Source organism: Lycorma delicatula, chromosome 13 (genome assembly GCF_047948215.1).
Source record: "Lycorma delicatula isolate Av1 chromosome 13, ASM4794821v1, whole genome shotgun sequence".
In the NCBI taxonomy this organism is placed as follows: Eukaryota; Metazoa; Arthropoda; class Insecta; order Hemiptera; family Fulgoridae; genus Lycorma; species Lycorma delicatula.
Window position 1 is genome coordinate 52748300 of NC_134467.1, and position 26584 is coordinate 52774883.

A 26584-nucleotide genomic window follows, 5' to 3' on the forward strand; every position below is an offset into this window, starting at 1 on the left:
TTATAGTAGAGTTTTTATTATTAATATAAAACAATTTTACAAACACCGTGCAATTAATGAATTAACACAAATTTAGTCATGCTTCTGTCATAGTATAACGAAGCAACTAATATTTCACTGTAACAACAACGTAGGTTACAGTAAGAAATTGTCTGGTCATTGCAATATGGCAACTTAACGTTCTTAAAAATTGTATATTTCTCAAGTTGCACAACAAAAAAATGAACTGCTAACAAAATACTAAAAATTTTCTTTAATACTCTAAATATTTTCTTTAAAATGAAAAAAAGAAATTTATGTTTTAACTACTTAGTAGTAGTAGTAGGTTTAGTAATAATTAAATATAATAATTAAAGAAAATATGAAAAAATGGTTAACTTTATATTAATAAAGATTTAAACTTTCTTACTGAATGGCTTTTCATTGAAAAATATAAACAATATTAACTATAAAATTATTTGTTTAAAATTACCAGTATTGTTTACTTTTAAGACCGTAAATAGTGATGGCGGTTTAAGTTGGTTATTTGTTTGAGGTTATGAATGTTAATAACCATAAGTAAACATTTGCTGAAAGAAAAATGGCATTACCCGCAGATTACGGTCCGGAATCAAGTGGGAGGATGAAAGTATGTGTATAAAGTAGTTTGTCACATTTTAAATTTAATACGACTGTATGATCTTGATTTTCCCTTTAACTTATACTATTCCAGCTATGGTGTATATAGTGTAACTTATTCTAGGTTTATTTGTTTATTGTATGACGGTTTATCAGTTTGCTAATTTATTTGTAATCAAGAAGTGTAAGTAAATTAACTAAATTAATTCATAATGTTCACATGGTTTTTCATTAAAAAAATAATAAAAATAAAATACTTTAGGGGGAGTAAGAAAAGACCCTTATTTTAATCACAATACTTAAAATGTAATAATATTTTTATCAATGATGTTTTTTGTACGTAAATCAAAAGTTTAATTATGCTTAAAAAATGATAAGTATCTGTTGTTAAATTACAGTTTAAAAAAATACATTAAACACCTGTATACATGATACACGTGTATGCCTATTACACAGTTAAATAATGTAATTAGTTGCTCATATAATTCCATTAATATACTTTTAATAGTATAGAACTATTTTGTTGTTTGTCCTTTATGATGTGACTTTTTCTATCTGGTAATGGACTTTATTTATCATATGTAGTGATGCGGGTCACTTTTATGGTCCTACACTCTGAATCATCTTGTTCAGTCTAGTTACATGTCAAGTTCTAGGGCATACAACTGTTCTAGTAAATAATATGATTCTGAATATAGAATCTTAAAAGTGATTCACCCCACTGTGTGTGATAAAAAAATACAATCCATTACCGGGGAGGAGTTTGTTCAGTTTGTGTGGTGTGTACATTTTTAATTTTCTCAATAATATATTTTCTATTCTTAAGTTGTTTTCTTGTATAAATAAAAGCTAACTACGTATTGTATTACTTTCCCCAGGTATGCCAGTCAAGTTATACAATTCATGAAACTTTTTTTTTCATTTTGGGGGCACCCATACCCAAGGGGAAGCTTTTGGGTGAAATTAATTTTTTAGAAAATAATCCCTAATTGGTGGTGATAATAAATTGAAAAAAAGGTTTCTTAAGTTGTTTAAAAGATATAAAGACACTTCCATAATTCTAAACAACAAAGTTATAATTTTCAAGGAAGGGGGTGAAACTTTTTGTCTAATTTTTCTCTTTTTTTCAAGGAATACTAAAAAGTAAGTGTTATAAAAAAAATTAAGATTTTTACATTTTAAATGCAATGGGTAACTTGTGAGAAGGATTTAATTTAAAATTAATTTTAAAAGGTAGTTTTTGTTATCATAGACCATTGGAATGGGATGGGCAAAAATGTTTATAGTATTTTGAAGGCCTATTGATGTAGAAAATATAGATACAAAAATCTTCTAGTAATTTATTTTCTGAAGCAATACATAGTTAAAAAGAATATATATTTATATATAGTAATTTTTGGGGGAAATTTTAAATAAAAACTTTTGGTAATTTGTGATCTTGATAAAAGAACGTCAAATTTTGTAAGAAAATTTTTTTGTTAAACAGCCCTGGTAAAAATTTGAAATTTTATTTCGGCCAGAACATCCTCACCCCTTATTCCAATTTTTGCAAAAATTTAATACATTCCTTCTCCAAAGGTAGTACCTGTCTACCAAGTTTGAAAACATCAATCATTGGAGTCCAGAGTAATAAGACCAAATACATACAAACACCACATACAAGCACTACATACAAATACATAACCCACCGGATTGGTCTAGTGGTGAAAGCGTCTTTCCAAATCAGCTGATTTGGAAGTCGAGAGTTCCAGTGTTCAAGTCCTAGTAAATTCAGTTATTTTTATATGGATTTGAATACTAGATCATGGATACCAGTGTTCTTCGGCGGTCGGGTTTCAATTAACCACACATCCTAGGAATGGTTGAACTGAGACTGTACAAGACTACACTTCATTTATACTCATACATATCCTCTGAAGTAATATCTGAACAGTAATTATCAAGGCTAAACAGGAAAAAGAAAAGACAAACATAGCATATGTACATTAGTTGATTACAGATCTAATAGACATGTCTCTTAATTGTGGATTTTCTGCTGTACTTCTAATGTTAGTGCTGCTGGGAGTGTTTTGTGTTTTTGACATTATTTGCTTGTGTCAGCTAACGTTATACTAATGTCTGTTATGTCATAACCGATCTTTAAACTAACATTTCATTTAAGAAACCATTCTTTAGTCCTGTTCATTACTTCCTCATTTCTCATTTTATCCATCCGTCTTAACTATCACCATCCTTTTTCATATCTACTTCTCCAAAGCTCAATTCTTTATTCTCTTCCGCATTGACCACACTTCACTTATATACAAGACATTCCACACATGTCATTTGACTACCTCTTCCTTAATTCTAAGTCCAGTCTTGTACTACAATAATTTCCTCTTCTTAATGAAAGCTTCCTTTGATATCTATATCCTTTCTTTTATATCCCTTGTGTTCTTCCAATCCTGTGCCACCATAGTCCCCAAATATCTGTAATTTTTTACTTTTTTTATTCTTGCTTCACTTGTCACTAAATCGTTTTTGTTGTTTCATTACTGTAGTTTTTCATCACATCTTGTAGATATACGACAGTCATGTTGCTTTTTCATAAATAACAGAAACATAAAAAAAACACCTTGTAACAAAAATACATGTGTAATGTTAATGTATATTAAATGCTTTTAATTAAAATTATAAACATTTTCAATTAAGTTTTTGGTTTTAAATCCATAAATAGAAGATATTTTATCGTACGACATAACATCAAAATACATATTAATAAACACTACAACCCAGTAATATACAAATTAAATTGCAATAAATGTGCTACAACTGCATCAGACTGTTGGATACACTTTTACTTACACATACATATGTATTTCTCAGAATATTAAATTGTTTGCAAGTATGCTGTTCTGAGAGGATCTAATGGTCTGGATTGCGTAGTGATTATGAAAGAGAAAATAAAAATAATAAAGTACATCAACACTATTTAAAGTTTGAAAGTTTATAATTATACCAGAATTGCAAGAAGAGTTAATGCATCAACCAAATTAAACTAAAGAAATAATACGATAAATGATATTTATGCTACAAGAGTAGAAAATAATACAGTTGAATTAATAAACATTACATTCACAAATAAAAAGCACAGGAATTGATACAGTTAATTAACAAACGGCACGACAACATAGCACGGTCAGTCTTATCGAGCATAACATTTTATATAAATAATTTAATTTTAGCCTTTTTAATTATATTCTTCTGACAATCCAGCAACAGATGCGTACAGTAAGTAAGAATTAAATAAAATCTTTAAATTATTTAAATCTTGTCAAGAGCTTAACGCAATGATTTATTGATAAACAAAAACTTATACAGCGCAACACACCCATTGCACGAAGAAAATTGCTAGACTGAGAGCTGACATCGTCATTCTCCACTCTGAACAGAATTGTAATAGTAATAAATAATGTTATGTTGATGTAATTTCACCGGTATGTTGTTGATAACACCGTTCACTGGTTTGTTTACATATTCTAGCCCGGTATTGCAGATCCACCAGGTTGGTCTAGTGGTGAACACATCTTCCCAAATCAACTGATTTGGAAGTTGAGAGTTCTTTGGTGGTTGGGTTTCAATTAAGCACACATCTCAGGAATGGTCGAACTGAGACTGTACAAGACTACACTCATACATATCATCCTCATTTATCCTCTGAAGTAATACCTGAACGGTAATTCCCGGAGGCTAAACAGGAAAAAGAAGAAGCCTGATATTGCGACGTCGACTAAACTGTTGGCTATCGAACAGCTTAGTGTCTGCGACCTTGACCAAAAACTGAACGTATGCAAATACTATTTATTTGAGATACCATTTATATTTAAATATAATAATATTTAATAGATATATTTATATTTTTTTAAATCATTTTTTTATTTGTTTCATGCCAGCTTAGGTTTTAAAAGGGTGATAGACAATATGTCATAGGTACAAAGTGATAAGTGTATACAACATTTAAATAGAGCACATAAAATACATACAATAAGATAATACAAACAATATTTTAAAATACAGCCCATTTACGTAGATGTAAATGATGTAACACCATGTTCCAGTAGGTTACAATCACAGTACAGAAAATGAGACCCGATAAAACTTTTTATTAAAAATAAAATATTCTACTTAAAATGTATGTCTATGTATATATTAAGTTCAACAACAATAATTGCTATTGTTAATCAAAAATTCATTTATTGTATAATGGTATTTCTCCTGGAAAAAAATTTAACTAATGCTTTATGGAATTGTTGAATTGATTTTTCTGACTCTTAGAGGAAGTTTATTATAATATTTTACACCTGCATAACAGTTTTTCAAAAGCAGCAGGTCTGTACAGCGGAAATGAAAATTCATCTCTGTATGGGGTGCTGTAATTGTGATTTTCAGATATAAATACTTCTGTCCTGGTGATTGCAGGATATCGGCGGATTCGGCGACTCTGTGATTGTGGAGGGCATGATAGTAGCGGATTCTTCTTATGTGAAGTATTTAGGAGTGTGGTTCTCTTGATCGGGCCTATTTTCGAAGCATCTGGACAAGGTATGCAGGAAGGTGGAGCATGCGATAAACAACTTAGAACAACTGACGCAAGGTCCTCAGGCCTCAAAACGCAAATTACTGATGGCTGCGGTCACAGCAGTTCTTATTGTACGCTGTCCTCCCCTGGTTTTCAGCCCTGAGTGGCTGGCTTGTTAGAAAACATGGTGATCTGATGTATTATACCGCTCAACTATTATCAGGGCATGGAGGCTTTGGGGGAATATTTGTTTTCACTGAGTGTGAATTCTTGAATTGTGTTTACTGCGGCAAGGATAACAATTTCCCAAACCACACTTTCTTCATATGCGAGAAGTAGAATGAACTGAGGCGGTCCATGTGATTGGGTTTTCTGACTGCGGAATGTGTTGTGGACTTTATGTTGAAAAAAGAAAGAAATTGGAAGAGGGTGGAGGACTATGTGGTATTTGCCCTCCGGTGGAAGGAGGAAGAGTTCCTGAGGAGGGCGAGCCAGTAGGCAGTAAGGGAAAAAACAAATGATAGTACAAGCTCCTTATGGTGGTTCCAGGGAACAGCATAGTTGGGCTCAGTTCCATCACCAGGGGTTTGAGACAGTGAGTAAAAAAGAAAAGATCCAGAACCGGCAGCTCGAATTGTCATGCCGGACTTGCAGCCAATAGCCTCCCTGCCTACCGATTGCGTATTAGTTGCTTGGATGCAGATTCTTCCCGGGGGGGGGGGGGGGGGGGGCAGAAGTATAAAGAGTAAGAAGAAGAAGTCTAAAGCTGGGCTTTCATAATATTGTGGGTGGTCATGATTAATGGCATAGACAATCTTTTTTGTGTTCTAAATACTTTCTTTCTGTCCATGGATAAACCCCCAAAAATTCAACAGTGAATATACACAACTGTAATAGCCCATTAAAAAGGAGCTAATACTCAAATAGTGGGACAATGTTAAAATTACAAAATAATATTTATTCAGTCTCTTTATAAATGTGGCTGTATGTTCCTTCCATGAGAGTCCTTCATCTACAACAATATCGAGGAAGGAAATCTCTGGTACAAAATCCAGATTTAGTGAGAATCCAAAACAATTCCTACCATCTTATGATTTAAGAGAAAATTTATTAAACTTGTTTTCTTTAAGTTAATCACAAAACTTTTGCATTTAAATCATTCATTCACGATCCTTAGAACTGTACTTAAAAATTCAGCCCCATCTAAATTCATTTGCCTGGATATACAATCCACAGTGTCATAAGCCAAAACTAGTCAGCTGATCCTTTAAAATTGAGTAAAGCAGATCATTAATGTAAACAAGAGAAAATTAATCCCTCTGACCTTGCCAAACTTGTTTTAGCGATTCATTGAACGGACTACCACCCTCTGCATTCTACCTTCGTAAATATTTTACTTAAATCTATAATGCCTAGATTGTGCTGCTGTTTAAGTCTGAATTTCACCTCCAACTATTTGAATGCAAATTTTCTTTTGATTGCCAGACAAGATCTACTGATGTGAAAGATCACATCTAGCTAGCTCTTTTGTTTGTCCAAAAATCAAATTTACCCAAAATAACTATACCAGCTACACGCTTATGAATTTCAATGCCGCTTTGCAACTTTCTTCTATGGCAAAAACCATATAAAAGATCACAACTTTTCTTGTGTTCATTTAGAAATGTCAGTACTGTTGAACTAGCTACAACAGAAAAAAGGCGTGCTTGATGTCAGGTGGTCACTCTTTCTAGTGGATAACACATAAACTAAGTGTTAAGATTCGATTTGCTATTTGCATATGATTTCCCCCATTAAGTTTTGTTTTACTGTTTATATTAAATATTTTGATAATTACAGTTGTTTTAACTGCATAAATGTGTTTGAAATTAATATGTTATATATTCTCCTGATGTGTGAAAACCAAAAGAGCTTGTGTTAAATCTGTTATTATTATATATTCATGTTTTTTAAAAGAAATATAAATAAATAAAAGAAACATGATAATTTCATATTATTTGTTTCAGGGTGTTACCATTATAAAACCAATAGTCTACGGTAATGTTGCTCGTTATTTTGGTAAAAAACGTGAGGAAGACGGTCACACTCATCAGTGGACAGTATATGTAAAACCATACAATAATGAAGATATGTCACGCTATGTTAGAAAAATACATTATAAATTGCATGACAGTTATTCAACACCAAATAGAATTGTTCCTAAACCGCCTTATGAAATTACTGAAACTGGGTGGGGTGAATTTGAAATAGTTATTAAAATATATTTTCACGATCCAAATGAAAGACCAGTAAGTATGTTTTAATGGTTTGCTTGCATGAGTTGTGTACAGATATGTTTTCCTTGCTTCAAAGACTTTCAAAATATCTATTACTGCCATTATTTGCCATGCATAGCCTAGGTAGGATGCACCAGAGATGTTTTTTAACTAAAAGTTTTGAAGTAGTAACTTATTTTTTTATCATTCCCAGAAACTTATGTTACAAATTAACAATTAGTATGTGGGCATTTTAAGAATGTACATTACAGATTTAATAAATTTATTATCCTTTAAAGCATACCTATATAAATATAATATCAGTTACTAAATACATTATCGGTTACTAATTTAGTCTATTTTTGTAATGAGGCTACCAGTTCTCAAATATTGGTGGGGTAACACAAAATAAATTAGGATAAATTAAAAATGGATTACCTCTACCCCTTGAATTCTCTAATGTTAGGTCTGTAAAAAACTAGAGTTTGACTGAAGAACCCAGAAAAATACATTAAAGAAAGAAAATGTACCTCACAAAGAAATTTTCTGGATGCTGAGAAGTATAAGGTAGAGTTCCGGAAAAAAATATTGTAAAAGAGGTTTAACAGGATTTAAATGACTGGATCAGGAATAAGGATAGATGAATGCAGAATGGAATAAAGTCAATACATTTGTCTGGCTTTAAGTATGAAAAGTTGCATAAAGAAAAATATTCTTAGAGAAATATTTCTTAAAGAAAAATATCTTCATATTTGAACAGTAGTTCAAATGAGTACTGTCCTGTAAGTTTGGATGACTTGAAAAAAAATGTCACTTTTCACAGTTAAGCACATTTCATAAGTTCTCATAATTGACAAAGTACTGTTTAGAATTTAAAATTTAATTGTTGTCAATGATTGCCCTTGTTACCTTTGATAAAGTTGTAAGCCTCATATTTGCTGATTGTCAAAATTTTTATAAGAAAATGCTATTGTGTAAATGACATTGTGCATTTCAGTGTTCTTTGGATTGTCTGTATAGGTAATAAAAATTTAATTGTTATAACTGCATTTATGACGTACACTTGGAAAATGATTTATATTAATTTGATTACATTATTAGGTGTCCAATTATGCCAACAGTTCACAATAAACCTCGGTGTTGTTTCAGCCCATTACATCATTAACTGAATAATTAAGTTTTTGTGTACATATCGTGTAATCATGCTTTTCTTTAAAGGTTTCCAAGTCGTTACTTTTTATTTTACAATTGTGTCAGATCCCTTTTGTAGTGTCTTAGCATATGCTTCAGTCATTAGGAAGTCTTACTGAAATATTGCTGTTCTCAGGATTGAGAATAAATTTCAACAGTGTAGCTGTTAAAAAACATTTTCTTGCATTCATTCATGTGAATATCCTAGGGTTTGCATTACCTACTGTTTATTCTGTATCTGAATTCAAGGCATGAATCGGTTTCTATTATTTTTATATAATAATCTTTCTTTGTGGTTAAATATATATGTTATATTTTCTTTTTGAATTATATATTTGTATATATCACTGAGTATTTTTGCAAAAGACCATTGTTTATTATATCATTTTATTTCTTTTTAAATTATTATAAATATCTTTTTCAGAATTCTTCATTCATTTAATAGTCTGGATGTTTATTCCTATCTGCAGTTTTTAGTCTTCTGTTAAAAAAAAATAATTGCTAATTAAAGTTATGCTATAATTTTACTTTTCCACTATAGCAGAGCTATGACTTTAGAAGGTAAAGTATTGTAATCAGTCCAATTTGGGCATATGAAGTTTTCACCGAATCTTGATGTTTTGATACCTAAGGTACCCAAAAAACTGGATGGAAATTTTCCGGATGTTTGTATTTACATATGTGTATTCGGTCTTGCACTGCTTATATCTCCAGAACTACAGAACCAATTTTGACCAAATTTGGTCACATTACTTCTATATATAAGGTATTGAAGCCATTAAAATTTCAACTGAAAAAGTCAAGGAGGTGAGGCTGTACAGTAAGATAACCCTCAGTATGACGAGAGTTTGCCTAATTAAGGTCTTATTCTTCTTAGGCACATTTGTTCAATTAAAAAATATTTTTGCAAAATTGCACCCCCACCCCAAAAAATGCTCTAAATCAACTAATGTCTTAGTGAGTATAGTGTCATTAGTACCCTCTTACCACAAGGAACACTATTGCAGCATTGACATACAGCTGCTGAAGTCATCTGCTATGTTCATATCACAGGTGAGCGTTAGAATTACTCCTAAATAAATGAATAATATTTGAAGTGTAAAGAATTATTTAAAGTGGCTTCTAGTACCTTTGGTCTCTTTTCTTCAACAGAGGTTTGCATTGTATAGAGTCTTCTGCAGTGCTATTTTTGAGCTGCTGGTTGAGTGTATACCTTCCCCAGTTTTACAGTCTTGCTGTCTGAGGTCTGTTACAACGGTTTTGTGCCCTTATTGTCTAGACGATTCATCTCCGTTTTATGAGGATTCAGAGTGTTTTGGCGCATGATTTGTTCGAGCACTCGCCACATCGCGGCGAAAAGAATGACAACGACTCCTGGTTGCAAGTCCCTGTTGTGAGCAAAAGGGCCTTTACCCTTAGTCCTACTTGCACTCTTTTAGAGCGGGGGCCATAATCTGTAACTGTGTGTTGATTTTTGATTTTATGCATTTGATCCATTAGCGGCGAAGAAGTGCAAAGAGTGACAGGAGAATACAAAAGGTCTCCAGCTGCCCATAGCTCGCTGCGGGTAGTCGTCACATTTGTGGGCTTGTGTCCAATATCTCTGGGTAGAAGGAATACAGTGAGAATTTTGTTCATATACTGTTAGGTCAGGGAATATCCGACCATGACTGATTTTAGGGAGGTAGGTAAGAATCCTAGCCGAAGGAGGAGGCCAGAGCTTTTTCCTTCGACCTCCTCAAGCACTGGTTCTGACAACGATGGTTCAGTAGTGGATATAGGAGTGACCACCCAGGAAGGTATGAACCCAGTCATTGAAGAGTTTTCACAAGCTGGGGCAGGCCTGGCAGCTATGCCCCATTGGCCCATGATGTTTTGGTGGAACTAGATGGCTTATTTTTCTATCTAGCAAACCCCAAGAGTACCAATGCAGCTATCAAGGGGAGATTATTGCCTCGTCTAGATTTCATCTGAGCAGCTTTTACAGCTCTCGTGGAGGGTTTTAAAAACCTTGCCTCAAAGCGTAAGGAAGTAACTGCAGTTCAGAAACCGGCCCTGGCCCCGATACAGCTATGTAGGTATGCTGAGGTGGTTAGGGGCAGACATGAAACCAGCCAGTCCAAGAAACCCGAGGTTGCATTTGTCAGCAGAGCAGAGGGCTCGACTGTGTCCAGCAGCAGCTGAAGAAAGAACTTCAGGTTGCCCTTCAGGTGATTGGAAGGGTCTTAAAATCAGAAACATTAAAGAGACCAACAAGGGATTAGTTGTAGTGGTGGATGATACAAACCATTCTGGCTAGAGAATCACTGCGGTTAAGTGATTGGATGTAAAAATAGACCTGAAAAGAACGTGTAGGCCCCGCATTATAGTCTATGATATTTACCGTAGACTTACCAATGAGGATGTCTTGTCCTTCATTAGGGAGCAGAACAATGATTTAGATGAAGCCGCCTTCTGGCGGTACTGCAGGGTGGTCTCTAAAATGGGTAGGCGTGATACCCAGAAATATCACAGAGTCTTTCAAGTGGGTTCAGGTCTCTTTCAAAAATTTGCGTCTGCAGGCAGACTGTTTATCGATTTAGGGTCCTGCTGGGTAAAAGAGTATGTGGATGTCCAAAGATGTTTCAAGTGCTGCAGATATGGTCACAGGGCTAAATTTTGTAAGTTTGCCTTGATGTACCCATTGCGGTGAGGAGGGCCACAAGCGTGATGATTGTTTGCACAGGTCCAAGGCTCCGGCCTGTGCTAACTGTAAGAGATTGCACAAGTGTCTGATGTGATTAGATGGGTTTCCCCCAATTTCTCACAGTTTCCCTCTGTGCATGGTGTCTTTCAGGCAAGTTTGGCTAGGTTTCGTTTGGTGGATTCGAGTCAATGGGCGGATTGTGGGACTGATGGTACAATGGACCACGTCCTCTACATCTGTCCCCGATATGAGGTCGAATGTTCACTAGCTGTTAGGGAACTTGAGAGGATACATTCCTTTCTGGATCTCCATATTAACTGGAAGATCTGTGTAGAGTGCTCTATAGTGGTTGGTTTTCTTTGCACCCTTGTAAGTAGGTCGACAGAGAGAGAGTGTTTAGTCAAGGTATTTGATTGTGGCAGGATCCCGGGTGGCTAAGGTTCTGGCCTAGGCATTAGATTGGTTGGAGGTAGGTGCATTGGCATCATGCCACAGTTTTATTGGCATTGTTTATGATTTGATTCGGGGCTCCTGCTGGCAGGGGTGGCCATGCTGCTGGGGTATGGTAGCCCATGCAACTGGGTGCATGGCTTCATTCCGCTGGTGGCAGTCCTGATTGTGACTTTGTGATGCCACGCGGGACTCTATGATGGGAGTGGGTGGGGGTGCAGGGTTTGTCCCCGGTTCCTGCGCAGACCGGAATGAGGTTACGTTCTTGTTAGGCGTCTTAATTTGGTCGACTTATTTGGGTGTAGGTCTGAATTTCTATGTTATGTAAAACATAATTTTGATTGGTATGAGTGTAGCACTGATTTAACTTTCAACTCGTTCGTTTTCTGAGGCATTCACAGTCACAAATGGTTCTGTAAAATTTGGACTAGGCGCCCGCAGTTTCGGTTAGTTAGTTTGAGGGAGTCATGTTAGGTTGGATGTGAAGATGTCTGTTTGAGGCCTACGTGAAGGCAAAATTTGATTTGTATTTTACTGATGCAAATGTCTGCTGAGGCATTTACATCAGTGGCATCCCAACCGAGGCCTGTGCCTGATGACTGTAAAATGTAAGATGGTAAAATTATTAAACCCCTTTTGGTGAAAAAAATGTTTACCTTTACTTGGAGCCAAAACAGAAAATGTTCTAATTTTAATTAATCGGCTGCCATGTTGAAACTGATTATTCTAAGAAGAAAGATCAAAATTAGATACACAATAAGACTCCCAGATAAAACTGTACTTAACTGCATTGATTTATTATTATTAATATATTTTTTCTCTTCATCTCTTCATGAAGTTTCTAAAGTAGTTTTGAGATCAGTGTAGTGCTCTGAAATACATCTATGAATGTTGGGTGTCAACACCGCGAAGAGCAGAAAAACACTCAAATCAATTATAAAAAGGTGAATATCCATGGTCCGTTTAATAAGTGAAAATGAACCACTTTTTATGCATAATTTCAATTAATTCCTACATTTTTTTCTTCAAATAAATTGAAATTTTCAAGAATAATAAAGAATTAAATAAAAATTTATTGTAAAATTAATTTGGTGGCTTCCATTAAATATTTCATAATATACAGTTCTTCAGATCATAGCATTTCTTTCACGATGAATACTGTAAAATGTAAATGGTTAATTTACTGTATAGTATAGTCACATACTTATGATCTCTCTCTCTCTCTCTCTCTCTCTCTCTCTCTCTCTCTCTCTCTCTCTCTCTCTCTCTCTCTCACACTCTCACTCTCACTGCTTTTCATTTTTTGTATTAACTGATTGCACTGTTATTTTAAGACAAATTCCAATTTACATTTTGAATTAAATGTTTTACTTTGTATTTCATAGTGATTGTTATATTATTAGAGTGGGAGATTCTGTTATGGATAAAATGGAGTTTGTCAGGGCTATATACTAATACCAGTTTTCTTAGTGTGTATTCAGGAAGAATATTTATAGAAGCACACAGGAAGACAAAGAAATTATCAGTAACATTCAATAATGCTGGTGATGTACACTATAACTGGAGATTATCTTGGTACATTTGTAGTTGAAGTTGCTTCTAGCCACATATTTTGTTAAAACAGAATGTTATCTGCATGTGAGGATTGTGGCTGAAGAATTTACTCAGGAAAGATTAAATATATGATAATAAATGAACAGAAAATTAGAAATAGTCTATAAGTTGCAGATTGTATGCTCAAAATTAGGTAGCAAAGAAGAAGCGATGGCATTTATAAAAATATAAAATTTTTATTTCTTAAAGTATAGACTTTAAATTATGATTAAGAACGAGATCAGGAGAAAACTCTGTACGTCTTTTTATACTTCTGTGGTGGATGGAAGTCTGGACGGCCTTTGAGGCAATCAGAAGCTTTTGAGTTGTGGATCTATAGAGGAATGTTAAGGTAGCTGATGCGATGAGCAAAAGTGTTCTTGAAAAACAATAGAAAAATGGAAGTATTGGATATAAAAAAAAAGTAAGAAAATGTGAGTAATTTTGCTTATGTTAGACAAAATTAAGGGAGGAAATATACCATTTTCTACATCTTATAATTCAAGATAAAATTAAAAGTGACAAAATAAATATTGCCAACATTCCACATGGTGAGCAGATCGTAGTGATGGTGTAGATCACAGTTAACGACTTTGTAACTCATTGTCATTATAACTTTTGAGTAAAATTTTGTGTTAGCCTATCGTGTTGTATTACAGCTTGAGTAAAATTTTGTGTTAGCCTATCATGTTGTATTACAGCTTGTGGTTTATGTGGAGGCCTAACATAATGACTTTGAATGTAAAACCAGTTTTATTTTACATCACGCATTATCCAAACTCAGCTCTGCAATTTGTTTATACAAAGGAGTTTCTTGCCAAATTCTCTTCAAAGAAATTTTTCTTCACCAAGAACAGGAACTGGATTGTTATCAGATTATAATATGAAACGCTTATTCAACTCTGATTAAGCAAAAAAAATGTACGAAAATGTTTCTTGCATCATTCTCAAGTACGTTTGGAATCTGTCTAGTATGATTGGCTCTGAAGTTCATAAAAAGATGATATTCGCCAAGTCTTGCGGTTTTCTGTTAATTAGATTTTCAGCAAACCTTTGGTTACTTAAGGCATTTATTAACCACCACCTTGTTGCTGATGACATTTCATTGCTATCATCAATGTCACATACATTAAATGACTAAAATGGTGGCTCATCAGTTATGATTGAAGCGGCGGTATACATCACCTCCTTTTTAAGTTCTGCCAACCTCCATCATGAAATATATCTCAATCTGCATCATGAGCTGTACCATCACTGTAACCTCTTTACCATGTCTGTAAAGACATGGTAACCTCTTTACCATAATCTGTAGATTATGCACCAAAGATTTATTTTTACTTTTTTGAATCATCATATTTGAAGTATGTTAAAAATGTTATCTGTTTCAGTTTTTAATTTTTTTTTCTGCAGGTTACATTGTATCACATTTTGAAATTATTTCAAGGTGGTCCAGATGTAATGTTAGGAAAAAATACAGTAGTATCAGAATTTTATGAAGAAATTGTTTTTCAAGATCCGACTAATTATATGCATAATTGTCTTATGGCCGCTTCATTGCATCCTTTAGTACCTGGACCGTGGAACCATGAAACTAACTGTAAGTTTTAAGTTAATATTTTTGGTGTTGTAATGGTTAGTGTGCTTCTATATATATATAATTTAATTTAAATAACCGGTGAAAATAAGTTACTTTACAAATATTATTTTAACCTTTTTGTTTCATACTTGTAATTTTAGACAGTTAATGTATACATTTTTAGCGTATCATAAGATAATCAGTAAATGCATGTAGAAATAAAATAAACAGTTAGTTCATTAATTCCTAGTGTTATTCTTTTCAAATGTAATTTTTAGATTTAAAGAATAGCTTTATTATCTAAGACAAATTTTTTGTAGATCAAGATACAGAGTAGAGCAGAAAAAATTAGACAATTTAAAACTTAAAAATGAACTCTTAAATCGCAAATGAAACACTAACAGGTACACTGTTATAAAAAAACAGTAACAAGCATTTAGTTTTCAACTTGTATTTTGAAGATAACACACGCAAGTGACTACTACGGTAAGGCACATTTCTGCATGTCGTTCGTGACTTATCTCAACTGATCTACTGGAATTGCATGTATTTCTGCTCGGATGAAATATATTAGTTTCTCTTTAGCGTGAGGGTCGGTTGGTATCAACCCCTTTCAAATGGTCCCATAGGAAATATTCTCTTTCTGATAAAGAGAAGGGAGTCCGTGCAAAATCTCTGAAACAAGAGATGACATGTTGGGGAAACATTTCTTGGATGACTGCCGTGTTATTACATGCTGTGTAGGTGGTAGCGCCATCCTATTGGAATCACACTAGGCATGTGTCAGCATTATACCGTTGAAGTTTGTTATAGAGAAATGTTCACAACAGCACCGCATATCAATCTGATGTGACCATAACAGACTGACCGCTAGCATTCTCAAAAAAATATAGCCGATCATTTCAAATGCCTAATACCACACTACACTGTAACTTTTCCACCTTAAAATGGCTTCTCATGCAACATGCTTGCGACCCAATATCTGAAGTTCTGCTTATAAGCCTTTAGATAAAAATGTGCTTCATCAGACATTAGCAGGTGATTGAACAATTGTGGCATTTCTTCAGTCGGTTGCAGCATTGCCTGCAAATGTCACTTTGATGATTCAAATCACACGGATGAAGTTGTTGCACTATTTGCATTTTATAGGGATGGAACATTAAATCCTCATGTAAGTTGTGTCCAATGTTTCTACTGGTTAAATTTAAGGTGGTTGAATGGCCACTAGTAGAATGCTGAAGACTACATTGAAATGCTTCTGCCACTATCCATACGTTTTCTGAGGTTCACACAGTTCAAGGGCGACCAGGCGGCTTATTGTTGACAATGGATACATTAGACTTGAATTGTCTGACCCGATTCAATATTGTTTGGCATGTGGAACCTTTCCATTCCTTCTAATGTTAAAATTTCATAAAAGAATTCATTGTGTTACAGTAGTGGAACCATTTTGTTTGCAGAATGCTTCTACTGCAAAAGCACGATGCTCTTCTGACTAAGCTGCAAAATATTATGATAAGCTGATAAGCTATACGTGTTTCTCCGCCCCTCCTCTCTACCTACACCTATCTTGGCGAGACAACTTTTACTTTGTATAATTGTTTCTGTTCCACCCAGTACCATTTAACAATCATTGCATGTAAAGATGACTATTCTTAATCTGCAATCTGGCAACACTGTATGGCCTGTGGAAAGCATGCTAGGAAAGACAGAATCGTGTTGTTGAACAGATAGGAAGCTGTTCTCACTTTATTATTACAGAATGTAAGAGGGATTAATAATTTATAAAATTAAGAAAATGTACATTTTAGACTACATCAACAAAATTCTAGTTTGTCTTATGTACCGATATTTAGTAAGGAAATCATTGATGAAGACAGTGCTGTTTGAATTAAATTGTAATGAAAAACTCATTGTCAGTGTAAATTAATAGACTTAAGAAAATTATCATGCAATGTGGGAATGATTGCTGATGATTTTGGTTCTTATATAGAGATATAGAAGATGTATTTTGCATTGTCGCAAAATCAACTGATTTTCCAAGTCGAAAGTTCGAAGGTCCTTGTAAAGGTAGGTGCTTTTATAAGGATTTGAATGCTAGGCTGTGGATACCGGTGTTTTTTGGTGGTTGGGTTCCGATTAACCATACATCTCAGGAGTGACAACCTGAGTCTTCCACTGTATATTTACTGGTACATTTGCACTTAGACTGCAGCTATATGTCTGGCCTGTCAAGCCATTAGCGGTAATTGCATTTTCCCCTATACACAAAATTTTTGTGGGAAGTTTAAGGAAGAAGGTTACTTGTGAAGTAATCCAAGTCCTGTATGTAGTACAAAAAAATTTGTGTTGCAGTACAATTGCTTTCAAAAATAAAGACTTTGAATTTGATTTTGATAGAAGTTCAAAACAAGAGATCTTTTTCTTTAAAAAATTTACTAAACAAAAAAAAATTTACAACATTTAAAACATAAAAAAATACATAACTTAATTAAAACAAACTTAAAAACATAAAAAAAGTACTTTAACTTTTTTTTAAAATTTACTAAACATTGTTACTGATTGTAAGTCACCAGGCTCACTGAGAGTGGAAAAATCAAAGACAATGTTTTTGTGTTTTTATGACAACAAAAGAATTGTTTTCTATAAATTTGTTAGCGATAAAGAAACTGAAAATATTTATTTAAGTACTCCGCACCAGAGAATTGATTCCTTCTTGACAATGCACTGGCTCATGTTGTCCAGGAATTTTTGACCTAAAAACATAAATTACATGATCTATCATCTAAACTATTCATTAGATTTATCTCCCCTGTAACTTTCTTGTTTCCAAAATTTAAGTTATTGTTAAAACAGTTTCATTTTGACAACATTAAAAAGTGTCATATCAGCCATTACTACATGGTACTGCTAATATCAGTGTAAAAGGGATGTATTTGAACAAAGTAGTATTCAATTATTTTGTTTCTATTTAATAGGCTGTGCGCGCGCACACACACACAAACACACACACACATGTGTGTATGTGTATGATATGACACATATAGTTTTTTTCTTTTTTTGCTTGTTAATAATTGAGACTCTTTTCTGTAAGTCTTTTGTAATGCATATTACAACTTCTTTTGACAACTGTCTGTATCAAATGCACATTTTTAAAAATATGTAAAACAAAAGTTATTAAATGAAAATACAGTAAAAGCAGTATTACTTTTTCAGTATAGTTTAGCTTAATCATTTTTTTTTTACTTTTTATTGTTACAGATGTGTAAAATAATTACATGTATATTTTTTGTTGTAGTTGAAGAAAAAAAAGAAAAAACATTAGCGAACATAATTTTTGCCAAAAATAAAATACGTCAAGAAATAAATACATACAAAGAGCGTTTAAAACTTGCTAAAGAAACAATTGCTAAATTTAAAGCAGAAATTATAAAACAACAAATGAGTGGTGGGGGAACATCAGGTGGAAATGTTAATATATCATAACTTTTTAAGTAATAAATGTTTAATCATGAAGCTAGAGCATCTGTTCAATGAATTATCTGTATTATCCAAAAATGTTAAGTGATAATTGACAATTGTTAATTGTTATGAATATTTTTTTGCTGATAAATTTGAATAATTTAAGGATGACTAATCAAACGGGACAAACTCAAAACAAGTTTTGGGTTAATCAAGGTGCAAATTTTGTATTACATTTAAAGATTCAATATTAGGTAGATTTCATAAGAAAACTACCTCTATTGTAATGGGTACCGTGATTTGACTTCATTAAAATTTTGACATATCTTTGCGTTTCACATCCCCCAGACCCCAAAACCACCATCAGTTCAAAAGTTTATATGTACATTTATATATTTCACTTTCTTGTGTTCATGATAACTGCCGTAATTTTGCGTCGTTCACTTTCAAATTTATACGTAAAATATAATAATTCAAAATCTCGGTCAAGTTTGTTAATGGGAAAAATGAGACCATAAGGATGGAAATGTGGGGCCTTTTCTGAAAAAACAAAATATCGCTATAACTTTCTTATTAAATAAAATATTGAGTTTAAGGTTCCTGTTATTCTTTGATAAGGGCCAAATCTTATCTAAGTAAAGTTTTTTGATTTCACCAACGATTGGCACAGGGGATTGAAAAGTGGGGTTTTGAAGACAAAAAATCATACCTCCCTTAATAGGCACAGTATCAAATCAGTTTTAGTGGTCATTAGTCCTCTAAACATTACCTAAAACTTTTGTCTGAAACAATTTTTGATATGACCAACCATTACGGCAAGGGATGACCAAAATGTTGCTGGAGTTGTAAGAAGATGGGGCTTGTTGTACGCTAAACATGTGAAACATTTTTCACATGCAGCCATGTAGTATTCAGTAAATTTGAAGTTTTTCTTAATTTTAAGGTGGAAATTTTTTTATCTCCTACTTAGCACTGATGAATCTTTTGGCATGCCAGTAAGCATGCCGAAAGGGATTTTTTTTTGACTGGTTTTGCTACTATAATAGCGAAACATTACTACTATAAAAAATAAGCTACTATATATTAGCATAGTAGCTACTAATCTGGTTTATGTTGCTACTTTTATATAAAAGAATATATCGAGGTTAAAGGTCAGATTAGTATGATACAAGTATGCTAGTCTAACTAACTGGGTTCAGAAATTCCTTAATGAGGTGAATTCTGCATGGCAAACCAATGAATTAATATTAAAACTGAATGCCAACAATTTAATTTTAATTACCTCACTTTAGATGTACGAGTATTCATAAGTTCACTTGTTGTGATTGTAAATAAAACACACACACACACACATACACAAGTATACCTTATTGTTCTGAATACAAGCTGCACTTGAATGCAAGTCCATCCAAAAAAATTGGGTTCAAAATCTGGAAAAAATTTTCCTAGAATTTTTTTTTAGAATAATTTTATTTTATTGAAATTTTTTTATTTATTAATCATTACCAGCAGGCGGCTCACATGCAGGCAATGTGGAACTACAGCACCCCCTATTTCCACTTGATATTATCGATAATATTTAATATAATGAGTCCTTTTTTCTTTAATTCTTTCTTTATACTTGTACAATATATAATACTTAAGCTTGATGTCAGTCAGTAACCATCACCCAGTTTATGAAAAATATACAAAAATGTTTGTATGGACTGTGCTCTTTGGAGTTCCAGAGTGGTGTGGTATTTGGCTATTGTGCAAATGTGCACAAAGGAAGCTGCAAGGCAGAGGGAGAGAGAGAGAGAGAGAGAGCACTGTCGCTCCCAGTTTAGTTGTTTTTTCAATAGTAATCAGAAGATGGCAGAAAGCAAGGGCTCTTTGATCGCCAAATCTGCCCAAAAACACGCTGGAAGGGCGAAAGAAGGTAATTAGTAAAAACTAATTATATATTTGTTTCTATGTACATAGAAATTTCAATTAAGCACCATTGTGCTACAGTGTTTTTAAGCAGACATTTTATTAAGTTATATAATAATACTAAAAAATAGCACAGTGCGCTTAAAAACCGTGTACCATATTCTTGAATATAAGGAATAGAATTAGATTATTATACTCCTTCCAGCTATTCTATTTGATTCATTCTTTTTTTGTTCTTTTATTTTACAGAAAACTTTAGCCACGGCCTTGAAAAGGGCCAGAAAAAATTTTCTGGAGCAGCATCCTCACTAATTTTAGTTATGAGCTGCCACTGATTACCAGGTTACAGAATAAGCAACAATACGTAACTATATGAAACATTACATAACTACACACTGAACCCCGCAGAGATGCTTAAGCATCTGCACACAGCCTGGAAAAACCTAACGGCCAATACATAATAAATTTTACATTAATTTACTTAAACTAAAATAATAATTAGTTAGTTAAAATAACTAAAATAATTAATTCTCTACAATTTTCTTCGTACTAAAATATCTCTTTTATTTCAAATAACACATAGACTTCATTTACTATTCTAACCGATTTTCCAATCTTTTTTTGAAGCTTATATTTTTAAGTCCAGGCAGTAACAAATTGAAATAAAATACTGATGTATATACATGTTGTGTTTTTTTGTTTTTTCATTGTTGACCTTAGGCAAAATATTGCTTTTTTTTCATTAATAGAACTGTTATAACATATTTATGTGGTAGTTCTTTAAAATGTAATGCGATTGTTTCTATAGTGTATGTAATATCGAAAGGAAAGTCTGTAGTACGCTATGGCATTCCCTTTGCTGCTCTTAACATCACTCAGTGACTTCTTTTCACACCGGCAGTCATAATAGTGTATTCCAAAAATCACATCAATTAATTTGCAATGTCTTGCACCATATATAATTATGAAGTAGTTGCTATTATAGTAATGAAGTATTTTCTGGTAATTTTTAATTACAAATAAAATTTTTTACGCCTAATATTTTGTTCAAGTTGTACATGAAATAGTTAATTTATTTATTTCTTGAAAGTACTGTAAACTGGGGTTACTTTGCACCATTTTTTTCAGTTTTCACAAAAACTGAATTTTTTCTAGGTTTTTTTACATTTAACAAGAAAATTATTGCTACAAACATGAAATATGCACTTTTCCCTACCACAAAACACAAATAGTTGATGTCAAATTTTAGCGAGTAATAATAATCATAAATTAATTATTGGAGCAAATTAACCCCATATAAAGAACTACTTTGCACCACAGAATGAAAACAGTGTTATTTAATGAACCCACTGGGTCAGTCTAGTGGTGAACGCGTCTTCCCAAATCGACTGATTTGGAAGCCGAGAGTTCCAGCGTTCAAGTCCCAGTAAAGGCAGTTACTTTTATACAGATTTGAATACTAGATTGTGGATACCGGTGTTCTTTGGTGGTTGGACTTCAATTAACCACACATCTCAGAACGGTAGAACTTAGACTGTACAAGACTACACTTCATTTACACACATACATATCATTTCATCCTCTGAAGTAATACCTGACGATAATTCCCAGAGGCTAAACAGGAAAAAGAAAGGGTACTATTGGGAGGAGGCAAACATGTGAATACCCAATTGTGAAATATGCTTACAGATTATCACATATTACTACTTTTTTAGTTTAGGCACTAGCATACTCTTGAAAACAAAGACTTCTTTTTTCTTCTTCTGCTTTTTGTCGCATGTATTTTTTGTCTAGTTTTATCATTTATTTGTAATTACTATTATAGATTATATGTTAGATTTTCTGACATAAAACGTCAGAAAAAGTTAAATGTAAAGGCCTTCAAACATAATAAAAAAATAAAATGCAACAATCGTTGAATCTAACTGTAATGGCAATTAATGAAAATTTTAATGCTATAGCTGCGAGTGTTTTGATGAATTAAGCTAAAGTATGCTTATGCGTACTGGCACAAATACCGTACAAAATAGCCTTGGATTCCATAAAAGTTAATTACCAGCTGTCATATAACTGCTAAAATTGTGAATATTTGAATGTTAACTGAAGTTAGAATATGGCATGGCATTCCTTTTTTGGTAAAAAAGTACAGCCTGTATTTGGAATGACACAATTGTGGATGTATTACAATACATCTGTTTCTTTTTTGTAATTTTATGATTAATGCAATGTGAAATTTTGAAAATTAGAGAAAAGCTGTTGTACATTCTGTATATATTATTTTTTACATAAATAAAGATATAATTTTGTATACATTTTTATTTTATTTGTTTAAATTTTGTATCGGTACCTACACCTATTAAGTAGAGACAATGCGCATAATACAGCACACTCTCTTCAAAAAGAAGTACACTATTTGTTGCTTTACATAGTCCGCTCTATTGTTTTTTATATTGTAAAGCACCAGAGGTATAAACATTACTGTAGTGATTTTCTCTTAGAATAACAGTTCATCCAATCTCTGCTGTAGTGAACAAATTGATGTCATCTGTAACATTGAATTTGACCTGCATTTCAATGAGCTTGCCGTGCTGAAAGCTGTACATATTTGAATTAATACAGAAAGTGACTGGATGTAATATATTTTCATTACAGAGCTGTTTATTAAATTATATCATATTTCTTTTACGACTACATATTTTTTCCTGTGAAAAGATTATTTTTTTATTTTAAATAATCCTGAAGTCTACTCTTTCAAATCTTCTTCGGCTGCCTTGTTGTATCGGCAGTGATCATCGGTATCTTGTATCCCTTTGTGTACAGAGTCGATTTCAGTCAAGGAAATGGGTAAAATTTAGCCAGCAACGTATCAGGAAAGTTTGGGGAATGCTTCAGATATATTACATTATGTCTCACCAGGTAGTTCTTGATAAGCAAAAGGAAAACAGACAAGGCACATTTTCATATCATTTGGAAAACGGGAAGATAACTTCTCACTGATATTCTGACATTTAATGCTGCTTTCTCAAAAGATATTCTTCTGTCGCTTTAAACTTACTCAGTGTTTATGTTATTCACTGTGACATAGATAATTTAAAAGTAATCGCACCACACGGCCCGTCACGCTTCTCATAAAACTAATTTTTTTAAATTAAGGATATTAGATCGATATTAAAGTTTTTGTCTGCAATATTTTAAGAGAATTCAAAACGCGTATGCGGTTCTTTGATATTAATTTATAACTACGTACATGTAGACAGCTTATTATAAAAGTACTTATACATTAATTTTTATTTTTACAAGTAAAAAAGTATTTGCAGTACCATTTATGTAAAATTAAAGCTGTTATTTATTCTATTTGTATATATGTTAAGTCCCTACGTAGTTATAGATGACCCGACTTGTACGACAAATCGCTTCCAAAAATGATGGCCACCCTCAAGAATAACATTCCATGCCAGATTTACTTGGAAAACTGGGGAATAGCGTGGTTTTCAGTGGCTTCTTCACCGAGCTGAATATACTGTTGTGCATCAGCACATCAAGCCTATGAAAATAAAGGTGATATTCAGCTGTACAAATAACACCTGCACCTCAGGGAAGTGTAGTGGATATCATTACTCTAAGGAGAAAAACTTATACTTTGTTTCTTGTATCGTGCGAGCTTTATGTGCAACACAGTTGTGGGAAGACCAAGTAAGATCGTATAAAGCGACAGATTAAAGTATACATTATCTGGTCGGTAGAGGTTATTTTTTATTACACTTTTTTATGAGTGTAGCTCTATTAATGATATAGCTACAAAGGAAAAGTATATAATTAGTCCAAAATTTTGATATCGGGTTTTTTTGGAAACCTCAACATCCAAAAAACCATATAAATTTGTCTAAGATGTTTGTACAACATTCATGTGTCGGGCTGTGTTTTGATTAATATCTCCCGACCGGCTCGGCCAAATAAATTTTTCAAAAATATCTCTTAATATATGCGGGGTTAAATTTTGGAAAAAATTACAAACATCGGATTTATCAATATTCTGATTATGCAGATCGTTATTTTTAATTTTGTAATCCAAGGGGTACCCGAAAATAAAAGATTTAAACTTTTGAAGTGCGGTGTTATAGTTGAACGTTAAAAATCAGACGGGTGGGTTAAAGCGGCAAATCGATGAAGAAAGAAGCATTTTGAAAAAAATATAGCTAAAAGAACAGACGGAATAATGGGCCGCATCGTAAGGCGTCCTGCAATAGTCGCTTTGATATCGGAAGGACAGGTAGATGGGAAAAATTGTACAGGCAGGTGACGGTTGTAATACGTAAAACAAATCGTTAGAGATGTAGGTGGTATACCGAAATGAAACGACTGACGGTTGCTAGGTAATCTTAGAGAGCTGCAAAAAAAATCCAAACGTGTACGTTGTAAACCGTTCAACGTACGGGTCATAAATGCAACTCCGCGGTCGAGCATTCAGATTCGAATAAAAATAACATACATTTATCAGGATTTGAACCTCAGAACCTTAGACTTACAAAATCAGTGGTTAAACAGGTGATTTGTGATAACTTTAGCGCTAGCTGGACCCGTTAGGTTAGAATAATTACACAGGTCAACAATGGAATAGTTGTTTGAAAACTAATAACCGATTCTTATAAATTTTTGTGTGGTGGTTTCACGAAAAATAATCAAAAAATTCCATCGCGTACCGTTTTTTCACCGATCAATTTTTTTAATATTTTCGAAACGTATAATATATTTTATTTATAGTAGTAAAAAATTACGCGCGTGTTAATTTTTTTGGTACTTTATTATCAGTTTGGTTATATGGAATTATTACAGGTAGTATTCAGAATTTTGGTTCGATACAGTAAGACTAGCGACTAATAAAACGAGTGACTTAACGGGTCATTTTTGTCGAGCTATTATCTTAGATGATGACTCGTTCGTTCCTACTTTCCTTCACTCTACCGAAATAAAAATAAATCGGTCGCAATTTGAACATTGTGTTGAAAGGTTTTAACTAGTGCTAAATAGTTTTCTAAACCTTCTATAGCGTTTTAGTTTTCTTTCGTTTTCTGAAGTTAGTTTATTTGCGCCGTCCATGTGTTTTTATATTTCGCAACGGTTTCAAGGGGTTGTGTTAATTCGCCTTATAACTTCTCTTTCGCGTGCGGGGAGTTTTTGATGAAGAAACGGCCAAGAAATATTACAGACTTTGTTAAAAAAGTGTACTACGCCTATTTTGGGAAAACCTTTGCGACAGAGATATAACGCGGGCCCCTCGTACGGTTTGTTCTACTTGAAGAAAAACTATAAGATACTCCGGAAGAAACTATAACCTCCGGAAGAGAGTCGCAGGATGATGACGATGTTGATTTTGTTTCTGGTAGTTTCAAACGCGATTTTTTTTTACGGCGTGAACCGAACGACTCGGTCAGAGATGTAAGTCTTCCTAAAAATTCAGCAGAACTTTTAGGATCTACATTAAAAGAAAAAACTTACCGGCCGCTGGCGCTTCTTTCTCAAGATACAGAAACAAAGAAAAAGCCTACTCCGTACTTTTCTGGACACGGGAGGATACACCAAATATCCCTACTTCTTGTGCGACTGGGATAGCCGGGACAAGAAGAACATCGGACCGGAAAAGAACGACCGTATTATTAGAACCCGGGAGCAAAAATGCGATTCGGAAAAGTTCGGTTGATCCGGGGAAAGTTTTGCTACCTCCACTTCACGTCGAACTGGAATCTACGAAACGATTTGTAAAGGCTCCATCTAAAGGAGACTGTTTTAAATGCACGTGCCGTAAGTTTCCGCAACCGTCAGGAGCCAAAGTGAAAGAAGGCGTTTTCACCGGTAAACTTTTTGAAGATGATGGCTTTCAAACCAAAACGGAAGACTTTGAAAAGAAGCGCGGAAAGCGTTTAAAGAAGTAAAAACATTTCTCGGGAACAATAAATTTTAAGCGTATAGTGGAAAACATACCGATGGAATTCCAAGACTCGAGTCTTTCGATGAGCTTGAAGGTACGCATTTCTGCATTCTCATGTCGATTACTTCCCCGAAAATCTCGATGATGTAAGCGAAGAACAGCGTGAAAGATTTCACCGAGATATAAAGAAAGCGGAACACAGATACCAGGAAAGGTGGAATGCGAACACTATTGCAGACTGCTGTCGACGCATCCTTAGAGACGATCCGCATCAGAAAATGTGGCCTGAGAAGCGTCGAAAGGAAAGAAAAAGTACAAGTCTTCGTACAGGTAAGAAAATGTAAAAAAATCCTTTTTT

The 26584-nt window shown here is 33.6% G+C and overlaps 1 protein-coding gene across 1 annotated transcript; it reads left to right on the top strand.

Moving 5' to 3' along the window:
* Positions 1–509: 509 nt before the first annotated feature.
* On the top strand, positions 510–22600 carry Gas41 (YEATS domain-containing protein 4 Gas41). Its single transcript, XM_075381320.1, has 5 exons — positions 510–628; positions 7183–7464; positions 14762–14948; positions 18226–18390; positions 20550–22600. Exons 1-5 carry the CDS (start codon positions 581–583, stop codon positions 20633–20635), a joined length of 768 nt encoding a protein of 255 aa, XP_075237435.1. The 5' UTR covers positions 510–580; the 3' UTR covers positions 20636–22600.
* The last annotated feature ends 3984 nt before the right edge of the window (positions 22601–26584 follow it).

Bases quoted from the DNA above. Each gene is read 5' to 3' on its own strand.
- Gas41 (XM_075381320.1), top strand. From the start codon at position 581: ATGGCATTACCCGCAGATTACGGTCCGGAATCAAGTGGGAGGATGAAA. The intron at 14,949-18,225 runs GTAAGTTTTAAG...TTTTTGTTGTAG, and splicing joins GTGGAACCATGAAACTAACT to TTGAAGAAAAAAAAGAAAAA. The intron at 18,391-20,549 runs GTGGAAATGTTA...TTTATTTTACAG, and splicing joins GAGTGGTGGGGGAACATCAG to AAAACTTTAGCCACGGCCTT.